The sequence below is a fragment of the Anolis carolinensis genome, chromosome 3 (assembly GCF_035594765.1).
Source record: "Anolis carolinensis isolate JA03-04 chromosome 3, rAnoCar3.1.pri, whole genome shotgun sequence".
Classification (NCBI taxonomy): Eukaryota; Metazoa; Chordata; class Lepidosauria; order Squamata; family Dactyloidae; genus Anolis; species Anolis carolinensis.
Genome location: NC_085843.1, coordinates 97,344,159 through 97,358,396, shown reverse-complemented (window position 1 = coordinate 97,358,396; position 14,238 = coordinate 97,344,159). Strand labels below are relative to the sequence as shown.

General features: G+C 40.2%; 1 protein-coding gene across 4 annotated transcripts in view; it reads right to left on the bottom strand.

The window, feature by feature from the left end:
* sh3kbp1 (SH3 domain containing kinase binding protein 1) overlaps nt 1-14,238 on the bottom strand; it is a 241,000-nt gene that overhangs the window by 148,667 nt on the left and 78,095 nt on the right. For all 4 annotated transcript variants that reach the window (XR_010004972.1, XM_062977243.1, XM_062977245.1 and 1 more), the window contains exon 3: nt 10,570-10,693. Coding sequence is in view for 3 of the 4 variants with exons in the window: in XM_062977243.1 (XP_062833313.1) it covers nt 10,570-10,693 (124 nt within the window). In the remaining variant the exon portion in view is untranslated. The remainder of the gene's footprint in view (nt 1-10,569; nt 10,694-14,238) is intronic.

The window sequence follows — 14,238 nt, the reverse complement described above, 5'->3', positions numbered from 1 at the left end:
TTTTACTATCTTTGTAGGAGGCTTCTCTCATATCCCCGCATGGAGCCGGAGATGATAGAGGGAGCTCATCAGCGCTTTCCCCAGGTTGGATTTGAACCGGCAAACTTCAGGTCAGCAACCCAACCTCCAAGTCAGCAATGCTGCCAGCACAAGGGTTTAACCCACTGTGCCACTGGGGCCTCCTATATGTCAGATAATTGTAGTATAATTCAACTACAACTGCCATTACAACATCCTACTGAATCCTGCAGTTTGTTGTTTAGAGAGGCACCAAAGCTCTCTGGCTGAGATAAATGTCTTCATCTCATTGAATCTTTTCTCCACTTTCTCTCTGTTTTAACACACTGGTAAAACTGAGTCCCACAGAGGCCATCCTACGATGCACAGCTACGTCCGGTGGCTCCCCATGGGAATCCATGTTGCCAGTGTGTTAAAATAGAGAGAAGACTCCATTTTCAAAAGTTGAGTGATACCCAACTCCTAACCCAGTAAAATGAGGAGGAAGTGGGGGAAAGCACAGAAAAGGACATAGGATGTCCAGCTATCTCTGAAGATGGAGAAGAATGGCAGGGAACACCGTTCTCCAATTGTCAATGTAATAATGTCCATAAGTACTCACCACTAAAGTGCAGATCCCAGGTTTCAACAGGAGGTTATCATGACAGTTAAAGTTAAATCAAAGCACTATAGCATTGTCATATAATGCTGTTTCAGAATGCAGATTAACTGTATTGAACTGTCAGAGTAGTCTAATATAATCCAGTTCAGTGGAATTCAATCTGCATTATATGATAGTATAGATGGGGCCTATAATTCCACAGTGTGAAAGGAATCAAGGATCTCCAGGTAGGTCCTGAAAAGGTTTTCCTGAAAACATGGACAGTACTAAAAATTCATAGAATTGCTGGTACTGGGACATATTATTCTTTTTAATATAAACATAACAATTCTGCCAGGACCAAGAAGTTGCTTGGGGTTCAATACATAGCAATATTTCAGCTGAGACACCCAAGACGATGCACAGCAATGAACAATGAATTATTGAAATTAATAATTTTTTCCAGCATGTTATTATCCAACATCCATTTACATTTATATAGAGACTAGCTTGGGGACCTGGAAGTGCCCGGGTTATTTGAAAAAGGAATTATTTATATTTGAATGTTAGGTATTCTCAGTTTAGAGTGGGTGAACTACAATTCCCAGAATCGTGGCTCAATCCTCCCCAAACCCTGCCAATATTCAAAGTTGGCCATCTTGGGTCTGTGTAGCAAGCATGGTCCAGATTTGTCATTGGCTGGTCATTGCCTGGCTGCAGTGCTCTCTGGATGGGGGTGAACTACTACAACTCCCAGATTCCTGGGGCAATTTCGCCGAAACATCTGTCAGTATCCACAGCAGGCAATGTTCAGTCTGTGTGCCCAGTTTGGTCCAGATCCATCATTGGCTGGGTTCAGTGGTCTTGGATGCAGGTGGACTACAACTCCCAAAAGCAAGGCCCGTTCCCACAAACCCCTGCAGTTTGTTCAGTTGGTCATGAGGCTTCTCTGTGCAAATTTTGGTCCTGGTCCATTGTCGGTGGGGGTCAGTGTTTCTCTGGATGCAGGTGAACTATAACTCCTTTTTCCCCAAACTTGTCCAATATGTTGTATTGGTTATGGGGGCTCTTTGTGCCAAGTTTGATCCTGGTCCATCATCGGTGGGGTTCGACTGCAGGTGAACTATAAATCCCAGTATCTACTACTTCCAAATGTCCAGGCCAATTCCCCTCCACACCCACCAGTATTCAAATCTGGGCATATCGGGGATGCATGGCAAGTTTGGCCCAGAGCCATCATTGTTTGGGTTCATAGCATTCTGGGTGTAGGTGAACTACAGCTTCTATAAATTCCCCAGTAGGAGTCACAATGCTCTGACTTGATGCAGGGTAAACTACAACTTCAATCCCCCAAACTCCTCCAGTAGGCTAAATGGAGGGCTGCACAAACACAGCAAGGACCAACTACCGAGAGCACAATAATCCCAAATAAACAGCTCAAGGGGATGTCACAGGGGCTTACATGTCTTTACACTAATGCACAGAGCATGGGAAATAAGCAAGACGAACTCCAACTTTTAACACAGCACCACACGTACGACGTCATAGGCATCACTGAAACCTGGTGGGATGACTCCCATCACTGGAATGTAGCCATTGAGGGCTATAACCTCTTTCACAGAAATAGAACAAAGGGGAGAGGAGGGGGAGTAGCTTTATATGTCAAAAACAGTTACGTTGCAGAAGAAATGCAAGACTGTAATCTGGGAAACCAGCTTGAAAGCATCTGGATAAGAATCAAGGGAACCGGGACTCAAAAAGATCTCATCGTGGGTGTCTACTACAGACCTCCGAACCAGGATAGAGAACTTGATGAAGCCTTTTGTCAACAGCTGACCAAACAGGCACAAAGAAAAGATATAGTAGTCATGGGCGACTTCAACTATCCTGATATCTGCTGGAAAACAAACTCGGCCAAGAGCACAAAGTCCAACAAATTCCTCACTTGCCTTGCAGACAATTTTATGGTCCAGAAGGTAGAGGAGACAACAAGGGGATCAGCAACTCTTGATCTAATCTTAACAAATGTGGAAGACCTGATCAATACAGTAGAAGTCGTCGGATCCTTAGGGGCAAGTGACCATGTGCTCCTGCAGTTTGTGATACAATGGAAGGCTGAAACTAAGACAAGTCAAACACGCATTCTGGACTTTAAGAGAGCTGACTTCCAAAAAATGAAGGAAATACTGAGCAGCATTCCATGGATGCCAATATTAAAAGACAAGGGAGTTAACAATGGATGGGAATTTTTTAAAAGTGAAATACTCAAGGCGCAAATGCAAACAGTGCCAACAAAGAAAAAAATATGGCACATGCGAAGAAGCCAGAATGGATGTCCAAAGAACTTCTAACTGAGCTAAAACTCAAAAGTGACATGCACAAGAAGTGGAAAAGGGGAGAAATCACCAAAGAAGAATTCAAACGTATAGCCAATTCCTGTAGGGAAAAGGTTCGCAAGGCTAAAGCGCAAAATGAGCTCAGGCTTGCCAGGGACATTAAAAACAACAAAAAAGGCTTTTTTGCTTACGTTGGTAGAAAAAGGAAGAAAAAGGAGGCGATAGGGCCTCTGCGAGGAGAAGATGGGGTGATGGCGACAGGGGACAGGGAAAAGGCAGAACTGCTTAATACCTTCTTTGCCTCGGTCTTCTCACAAAAAGAAAGCCATCTTCAACATCAGCAACATGAAATGGACAAAGGATTTGGGGAAATCCAACCCCAAATAGGGAAACAAGTTGTCCAGGAACACCTGGCCACTCTAAACGAATTCAAGTCGCCAGGGCCAGATCAACTACATCCAAGAGTACTGAAGGAACTAGCGGAAGTTATTTCAGAACCACTGGCGATCATATTTGAGAGTTCTTGGGGAACGGGAGAAGTCCCAGCAGATTGGAGGAGGGCGAATGTGGTCCCTATCTTCAAGAAGAGAAAAAAGAACGACCCAAACAATTACCGTCCGGTCAGCCTCACGTCGATACCAGGCAAGATTCTGGAAAAGATCATTAAGGAAGTGGTCTGCAAACAGTTAGAAACAGATGCAGTCATTGCTAATAGTCAACACGGATTTACCAAAAACAAGTCATGCCAGACTAATCTGATCTCTTTTTTCGACAGAGTTACGAGTTGGGTCGATACAGGGAATGCCGTAGATGTAGCGTACCTGGATTTCAGTAAGGCCTTCTGGCAAACAAACTAGTAAAATGTGGGCTAGACAAAACTACGGTTAGGTGGATCTGTAATTGGCTAAGCGAACGAACCCAAAGGGTGCTCACCAATGCGTCGTCTTCATCTTGGAAAGAAGTCACGAGTGGAGTGCCGCAGGGTTCTGTCCTGGGCCCGGTTCTGTTCAACATCTTTATTAATGACTTAGACGAAGGGTTAGAAGGCACGATCATCAAGTTTGCAGATGACACCAAACTGGGAGGGATAGCCAACACTCCAGAAGAAAGGAGCAGAATTCAAAACGATCTTGACAGACTAGAGAAATGGGCCGAAACTAACAAAATGAAGTTCAACAGGGACAAATGCAAGATACTTCACTTCGGCAGAAAAAATGGAAATCAAAGATACAGAATGGGGGACACCTGGCTAGACAGCAGTACATGTGAAAAAGATCTTGGAGTCCTTGTGGACAACAAGTTAAACATGAGCCAGCAATGTGATGCGGCTGCTAAGAAAGCCAATGGGATTTTGGCCTGCATCAATAGGGGAATAGCATCTAGATCCAGGGAAGTCATGCTCCCCCTCTACTCTGCCTTGGTCAGACCACACCTGGAATACTGTGTCCAATTTTGGGCACCACAGTTGAAGGGAGATGTTGACAAGCTGGAGAGCGTCCAGAGGAGGGCAACTAAAATGATCAAAGGTCTGGAGAACAAGCCCTATGAGGAGAGGCTTAAAGAACTGGGCATGTTTAGCCTGCAGAAGAGAAGGCTGAGAGGAGACATGATAGCCATGTACAAATATGTGAGGGGAAGCCATAGGGAGGAGGGAGCAAGCTTGTTTTCTGCTGCCCTGCAGACTAGGACACGGAACAATGGCTTCAAACTACAGGAAAGGAGATTCCACCTGAACATCAGGAAGAACTTCCTCACTGTGAGGGCTGTTCGGCAGTGGAACTCTCTCCCCCAGACTGTGGTGGAGGCTCCTTCTTTGGAGGCTTTTAAACAGAGGCTGGATGGCCATCTGTCGGGGGTGCTTTGAATGCGATTTCCTGCTTCTTGGCAGGGGGTTGGACTAGATGGCCCATGTACTATTCTATGATTCTATGATTCTATGATTCTAAGTTTAGCTGTTGCTAAGTTCTGCTCTGTTTGTTATGCAGACAGATTTGAAAGGGAAGGGCAGTAGGCGGGATCACGCAAATTCCACACCAATGGAGAACCCTGGGATGCCTGCCTGTGATGGAAAAAGCAAAATATAGGATGAAATGGTCCCCAAATGAAAGCATTCCTTGGGTGGTGGGCCGTAGTGTTTGGGGAGGACATTAGCAGGAGCTCACTGTAATCACAATGTCAGTGGATGGGAGTGACTTGCTGCCTTGTCAGCACTGAGAACTAGAGCCTGTTTGTGGAGGCCGGAGGCTGTCTGTGTGAGCGGACACCCGTGCCACATACACACATATGGGTTTTCACTTTTATTATGGACTAGTTTGGGGACCCGGCGGTGCCCGGGTTATTTGAGAATGGTATTATTTGTCTTTCAATGTTATGTATTCTGTTTGGAGTGGGTGAACTACAATTCCCAGAATCGTGGCTGAATCCTTCCCAAACCCTGTCAGTATTATAAGTTGGCCATTTTGGGGGTGTGTACCAGGTGTGGTGCAGTACTGTCTGGATGGGGGTGAACTACTGCAATTTCTAGATTCCCGGGGCAATTGCCCCAAAATTGCCTATCAGTATCCACAGCAGGGAATATTCAGTCTGTGTGCCAAGTTTGGTCTAGATTCGTCATTGGCTGGGTTCAGTGGTGTTTGGATGGAGGTGAACTACAACTCCCAAAATCAAGGCCCCTTCCCACAAATACCTGCAGTATGTTCAGTAGGTCATGAGGGTTCTCTGTGTGAAGTGTGGTCCTAGTGCATTGTCGGTGGGGGTCAGTGTTTATCTGGCTGCAAGTGAACTATAACTCCGTTTTTCCCAAACCTGTGCAATATGTTGTATTGGTTATGGGGGCTCTGTGTGCCAAGTGTGATGCTCATTCATTGCAGGTGAACTATAAATCCCAGTACCTACTACTCCTCAACTTCCAGTCCAGTTTCCCTCCAAACCCACCAGTAGTCAAATCTGGGCATATCGGGTCTGCATGGCAAGTTTGGCCGAGAGCCATCATTATTTGGGTTCATAGCGTTCTGGGTGTAGGTGAACTACAACTCCTCTATATTCCCCAGTAGGAGTGACAGTGCTATGACTTGATGCAGGGTGAACTACAACTTCCACCATGTGGAGTCAATCCCAAAACTCCTCCAGTAAGTTTAGTTGCAGCTCAGTTCTGCTGTGTTTGTTATGCAGAGAGATTGTAAAGGAAAGGGCAGTGGGCAGGGCCATGCAAATTCCATAGCAATGAAGAACCCTGGGATGCCTGCCTGTGGTGGAAGAAAAAGTAAAACTTAGGATGAAATGGTCCCCAAACGAAAGCATTCCTTGGGTGGTGGGCTGTAGTGTTTGGGAAGGACATTGGCAGGGGCTAGGCTGCATGTTCATGGCGCTCGCTGTAACCGCAATGTCAGTGGAAAAGAATGGCTTGCTAGATTCTTAACCCTGGGAAGTATAGCCTGTTTGTGGAGGCCGGAGGGTGTCTGTGTGTTATGGATTTAGATTAGATAGATTAGATTTAGATTAGATTTAGATAGAGATTTGAAGAGAAAATAAAATCTAATAAATACATAGTTTTTCAGCTTTACAATTTAGAGTAAAGGTTTTCACAAGGTTTTTCAATCCTAATCAAGATTACATAAGCAATACTGTATTGTCTGCATAGAGCTAAAGTGGAATTCCGCCCCAAGGCACTTTAGAGACAGGAGATTCTATCAATAACAGATGAACCACTAAACTATTGAAGGAAAAAATTACATAAGATAGTACCAAGAATGTAGCCTTGGAAACACCCAAGATAACTAGGATAACAGTGGCAATACATCTCCTTTTGGACTACACTTGATTTCTATTGTGTGCTTAAAATAAATGTTTGCGTTGAATAAGAAAAAGGAGTCATTTATCTACTAAGGAGGTTCCCAGTTTCCCCCACAAATGATTCCACTAAATAAATCAGATGTTTATTTATATTTAGAGTACGAATCTAGAGCCCTGGAGACATGGGATCAACTATTTACTTCTACATAAAACTTTCTAGGTAATCTCAGGCCGGTTAAAATCTCCCAAGGTAACCCCATAGCACTAGAGGGGTGAACATAGGAAGGGTGACAAACCAGTATACTATCCTGGGTTCATTAAAGGAAGGATAGGATAAAAATAGAAGGAAGATATAAACTAAATAAATGCTATCCAGAAACAGTTAATTTTTAAAAAGAATACTATATGCGAAATCAATTACAGGAAAATCATGTGTGAGTTCAGAAGTGCTATCTCTCTCTATGCCCCTGAAAACCCATTTTTCCATGATATCGGGGCTCCCGTGCTCCATTAGAACCAAGGACTTTTATCACACGAGGCTGAGAAATTATCACTGGATGAAAGTGTTTTTGGTTAGGGTTGTATCTCTTCCCTAGTCGTATTGCGTTTGAATTATGATTGGATCATTTCTTTCCACTGATGGGAAAAACCCATCAGTGAAACCAATACTATTTCTTGAGTGATAGTTTCGTTCCATTGCGGTACAAATATTGTGAAGTGGAAGAACGTCTTACGGAAATCCTGAAACTGTGTGACTGCATAGTTGTGACAAAGTACAAAAAATACAGCCTGTATGCACTGTGTAGGACTAACATGGATAGGAAGTGAGGCTGTACAGAAAACTGATTATGGGAATTCACACCAAAACAGCACCAGCATAACAATGACATATGAAACCATCGTTCCAATGACATTGTATTTCCATTTAGTTAAACAACACAAGTGTCACAAAACTACAGGCTGGTGTGAGGAAGTTCAGCATGTGCAAATGAAATAATACATTGCTTCTCAGTTTATTCTTCCTTTCCATTCCTTTCCTTTCCTTTCCTCTTGTAGTCTGTGTTGAATTTTAGACTGTAATATCCTTGTGGCATCAACCTGCCCTATTACACTCTGTAGAAGAACACCATGTGCTCTGATGTCACTGTATATGTACTGTAAATCGCAGATATTTAATCCACTGGCAAAATTGGGCAGCTGGCATAAAAATGTTTTAGATTTCAGAGTATTTGAGATTTCTTCATAAGAAAGACTCAACCTGTATCAGATTCACTTTTTATTGCAACAGTGGCCCAAAACCATTTCACGATATTTCATTTTTCAAGGATAACAGTGTCATTTCTTGCAGCAGGCACCTCACCTACTTAATCCAGGGCAGAGTCAATTGCATAGTAATTTTAGGCTTCCGTATTCACGTGTACTATATATTTTCAATTCCCTGACAACAACATTAGCTAGGAGGAAAATACAGGATTATTTTCATAGCAGAATCTTTCAAAATCTACCTTAATTCAGAATTACAGAAATTCTTGAAAGTGTGATAATAAATATTTTGTATGTTTACAGAAAGGGAGACATGGGTTTGTTTTTTAAAATTCTCGATCCTAAAACTATTTTGGATGCTATTTTTATTAGATATACACATATGAAAAGTGAGTATGGAAAACTATGAAGAAAAGTATTAGTGCTAGAAAGAGAAAGGTGAATAAAATAATGTTTTGCTGATCTAGAGAGTGAAGACAGGATGCATAGACAAGAAATAGGGAATGTTATACAAAACATGTTTTTTAATTGCATGGAGATGATGTGGATAGTAGCAGAGACAAAAAATGAAAGATAATAAGAACGATTCTGCTCTTGATGAGTCCAAGAACAGAATCATGTGAAACAAATATGTGAGTGGGATGAAAATAGAAAGAAAATAATTCTACTGGCATGAGTGTGACATAATTGGTTTAACATGTCACCTGCAGTTTCAGTGCCATCATAAACAGTTTGCATAGCAAGGACATATTATCTCTAGCACATTTGTTGACCTGAATTAGACTCATGTGTTTCTCAGCTTGATGATTAAACAGACCAAGAAGAATATCTACTATGAGTGTGCATCACCATTTGGCACAAGTGCAATGCCTGAGCAAAAGCAACCCATTTGTACTGCTGTTGGCGCTTCCCAAGGTGAAGCAGGCCTCTTATGGAAGCTAGTCAACATGATGCTCACTGCATTCAATAGTGAAATAAAGAGCTCAATACATTCCATAACAAAGGATATGCATATTGTATGCTATATACCTAAATGATAAAAAGCTTGCTTAAATAAAGTACCATACAAAACTAATGACTCGTTTGTTGGGTTTCTCCCAGCAAATACAATGAGTCACTGGTTGTAAGTTTAGCATACAGTGCATGTAATTGAATAGTAAATTGGTCATCTGGTTAGGCTACTGTACATGAAAAATTTTGGTAAGATGTGGTATATGAAAATCCCTCCCACCACTGGCCATACACTAGAGAGAACAAACTTCTCACACCCCTCTCTCTATTTCTATACCTCCATCAGCACACATGCAGTAAGCAAACCTTTGCAAATGAAGGTCCTATTCGATATAGAAATTGCCTTTTCCATTAATGTGTCATTTTTTCAAGCATACCTCAATTAAATGGTATATGCCAAAAGGACAATACTATGTGTTTTTTCTTTATTGTGGTATCAGCTGAAATGGTGGAGCCATTACACAACTGATCACTTTAATGATCACTGAATGCTGCAAGAATCCCACAGTGCTGTGACTACAAAAACACAGTGCAATAGAGAGTAGCATTCACTGAGAAGGAAATATGTAGACATGAATTTATTTTATAGATAAATTAAGTGCTATCAAAGACTGTACAGGTTGACTATCTCTTAGCCATAAATTGTTCACTTCTGTGGCTGAAATTGTGACATCTTTGGCCCCTTCCACACAGATGTATAAAATCCACATTGAACTGGATTATATGGCAGTGTGAACTCAAATAATCCAGTTCAAAGAAGATATTGTGGATTATCTGCTTTGATATTCAGGGTTACATGGCTATGTGGAAGGGGCTTTGATTTCAGATGGTTCAATGTACCCAACCTTTGTCTCATGCACAAAATTATTAAACAAGTTGTATATAAATTACGTTCAGGCTGCATGTATAAGATGAAGATCAAACATAAAGTGCATATTTAGACTTTGGTCTCATCTCCAAAATATCTCATTATGTACATTTATAGATATTTCAAACCCGCAGAAATTCAAAATCCTGAACACCCTCTGGCCCCAAGCATTTTGGTTTAGGGATACTCAACCTCTAGTAGCCATTGACTGAATACACAGCTCAACCAAAAAAAATATTGGTATCTTGATTTTTAGGCCTGTTCCTGGGGTTATTTGGGGCATTAATTCAGAAAATTGCATTGGATAAACCACATCAGCTCTAGTTTCTTAGATATGGTCATCATGATTTTCTGTGGGCAAGCAGATAACGATTGCTCATGCTTCTCTATGGGTGAGCAGATAACGACTTCTAGGTCATATATATCTCAAAAGCTATTGCTGATAGGGGGAAACTGGTACCATTTTTGGAATCAATAGGTCAAATATTCCCACAACCAAGTTTAACATTTGAGACACCAAAATGTGTGTTGGCCAGTGATATCTGAACTAACTTAATAAATCTCTATTTTACTATCGGCGTATTTATTCCACTCTAAATTTAGAAGATATGTATATCTGTCAAAGGTGTAACTTTATTTCTGGTAGCACTGCAAATATATTTTCTTTATAAAGTACATTATTAAAGCTTAGAGTGAAATACCTTTTTTAGAGGTTCTAATAATTGTCTCAGACAACAGTAAAGGACTTCCATTGGAAACTTCATGTATAGATTTTTCTGTTGCTCTGCTGGCAAAAGGTTCTTTCTTCACATCTTTTTTTATTTCCTGTATAAGAAATAAAAAACAAAGTAGGAGGAAAACTATTTAGAAGTCTCATTCATGAATATGTAAAACCAAACTATATATAGACATCTAAAGTCATAAATCAGTCAAATGTCATTTGCCATTGCTGAAAATTTTCTCTGGGCGCACACTTATAACATGCATGTGACACTTAAGACCTTAACAGACGACTGCTAGGCACCGTTTGCATGAACTGTGGAAACTGAGCCCAATAGGAGTTCCGCGGAAGCTATCATATGACGTAAGGACACTTCCAGTGGGACTCTGTGGAGCTCCATTTCTGCAGCGCATGGAAACATGGAAAAATAGTACATTTCTGTATTTATTAATTGGTCCTGTAAGCTATGCAACAATTAAACTAAAGTGTGGGAATCTGCTTCTTCTTTCCTGGAACTGTGAGGGTACAGTAATGGCTGTTACCACGTAAATACTTTAGCTATGAGAACTACAATGTAGGTGGCTGTTAAGGAGTTGGAGAGAATACGTTGCTCCCATTAGGAGATTCTTGCTACCAAGACAGAAAATCTATCTTGAGCCATTCGAAAGCTGTCCAGACATCACCAACTCAACTTTTTTTTTTTCCAAAGTCAGGAGCAGGGAGATGAAAAGAACAGAAATGTCTACCCACCCAATGTGCCTGAACTGCTTGTGTTTGAACTGTAGTTTTGCCTTTCTTCAGCACTACTAGCAACTCATAAGATCCAAAGGGAGTAGACACTTGGCCAATGTGTATACTATTGGTGAGAGAGCAAGCGTGGTGAATCCCCACTTATCCGTGGACTCACAATGGATGGCCTTGGACAGTCTCAGAGGAAGGCAAAGGCAATCCCCTCTGAATAAATCTTGACAAGAAACTTCTGTGATTAGTTACATAATTTGGATATGCCTTGAAGGAGTACAGTAACATCCTGCCCGTGACCATATCAAACTCCTAGAAATTCTATCTTTAGTCTTAATTGTTAATCAAACCATTGTGACATATTCTAATTTTCTGTACACTTTTCTACTGAGAACTCTCCCTAAGGATTGCTACGTGCTGCCATTTGCAGGCTCTAAATCAGAAACTCTGATTTGTGTAAGATATCTGTGGTTCTTATATATTGGCTGACATAATTATGATTGTGTGATTCTGCCCCCTTCCACTATACACCATGTTTTCTAATTGGTGGGAAACACAACACTGGTATCCCAACTATTACAGGGGCATATGAGATGAAGAATGTTCAGGGTATACTAAAGAAATGACAAGTATCACTATGAATCCAGGTAACTCTAAGGGCACAAAACGGTCTCTCATTTGGATGTCACAAGTGACTTAAAAGTGCCATGGTGTATGAGAAGAGACAATCAATGTTCTGGAAGGAAGTTAAATTGAGAATGAAAAACAACATCTGTCTGGATTTTCCCATAGGCAACAGGAGCTATAAGGAGTCTTCATGGCAAAGAAAGAGTAAGAAATTAATTGAACAGAATGGGAAAGGATTCAAACTGATTTAAAAATATCACTAAGAATAATTTGCATTGGTGATTATTATGCTGTTGTTTTGAAAATTAATAAGATTTTCTTTAGTTTGAGAAAAAGAAATGCAAGGAAAGGGACTGAATTCAGTGGCTTGGCAATGAGATTATCTGAACAATTGCTTCAAGAATTACTACATTGTGTAGTCCTGAACTTCTTTTGATATCTTCCAACAGTTCTGGACTAGAAAGTATAGCCAACCATTATACTTCACAATTTTCTTGCATTTTATGAGTATTAATTTCTAAATTCTTTATATATGAAACCTGCATCCTTTCTGGCAAGTTCAAACAGGTTTTAACATTTTGCATTACATTTTAAAGCAAAAAAAAACACCTTAAAATGCAATGTTAAATTTTACAATGTATTTTGAGTAAGAAAAATCTAGAAAAAGCAAATGGAACCGCACTAACATCCACCCCACCTATGAGCTTCCTTTTATTCAGACATAGTTTACATTTTTTGTTTGTTGAAATGTGCTACATATATGTTTCTTTTTAACTCATTGCTCAAATACTTCAAATGGTTTTGGACACAATGAACAAAAGCTGGAAGTGGTTAAAAGGTCTTAATTCACAATGGAGTTCTCTTATAGAGAAAAATGACACCAATAATTTTGCTCAGAGGCCAATTTTATTGTCATTAGTTGGACATCATGTCAAATGAATTCAGATATTATCAAGCTGAAAATGACTTTATATATTTGCTAAAGTAACTATGTTTTTTTTAAAAAAAAATGAAAGGTCAGAGTATAATACAACTTAATATTACTTCTTTTGAGTTTCTTCAGATAGAATAGTTCCAAAAACGAAGTGTACAAAAGGGACTAGATTACATCTCCCTGAAATTGTGGCCAGCATGGTCAAATAATCAGGGATTCCGGAAATGATGGTGCTACATCTGGAAACAAAAGATTGAGAATCATTCTTTTGTTATATACAGTATATAGTTCCCACAATCAACTAACATTATCAAAAAAAATTGTAACTATGCCATGATGAGGTATTCAGATATATCATTTAATTTAAAAACAGCAAGTAGAAGTTAATATATGTTCAACTTGCAAACAATAAAAAAAATCAAGAAATGTCTCTGCTTAACTAATATGAGAATTCATAGTTTTTCTACATGTTTTCTATGAATGGTCTACTCTTCATTAGACTGCAAAGAGCTGGAATGATTCAGTTCTGAGAAACATATCTCATATCAATTTATCTATCTGATGGAAGCTGTCCTGGGATAACAAAAGCCCTTCTGAACATCAATTGTGTAGTAGTTGTATCCTATTTTTGAGCCATTTCCTCCTTCCTTGAACTATAATACCCTCTACTTGATTTATAATTACCTCTATTTTGAAGTTCCTCTTGCCCTTGAGAATTATATATAAAGTGGCCACAATAACTTTTTAAAAATAAAACCATACTACCAGTATTAAAAAACTCTAAAATCAAAACAGTAGATGGGAACCAACACTCTGAGGGCAGAGGGCAGCTAATGACTGAACAAAGGATGCCCCCAGGCAAGAGACAAAACCTTTCCAATGCTAATTAGGGTGATTAACTGAAACATTAATACTGGCTTCCCAGTGACAAAGGGCTCTTGCCACACCCTGGACTCTCCACAGATATATATTCTTTCCTTTCCTTACCTAGTTTATCCATACCTCACAACCTCTGAGGATGCCTGCCATAGATGTGGGCGAAATGTCAGGAGAGAATACTTCTGGAACATGGCCACACAGCTCGAAAGACATACAACAACCCTGTGATCCCGGCCATGAAAGCCTTCGACAACACATTAAAACCATTTTCCCATAAAATATCTTTATTCATATGTTCAAAATATTATCAATTAGGATTGGAAGCTCTGTGGCCCTCCAGATATACTATATTTATTCACTTCTAAGACACACACTAATTTCAGTACTATCTATCTATTAAACCTCATTTTAAAAGATATTTATATGGGGGAAAGTGTGTCTTAAGAGTCAAATAAATACAGTGGCTGG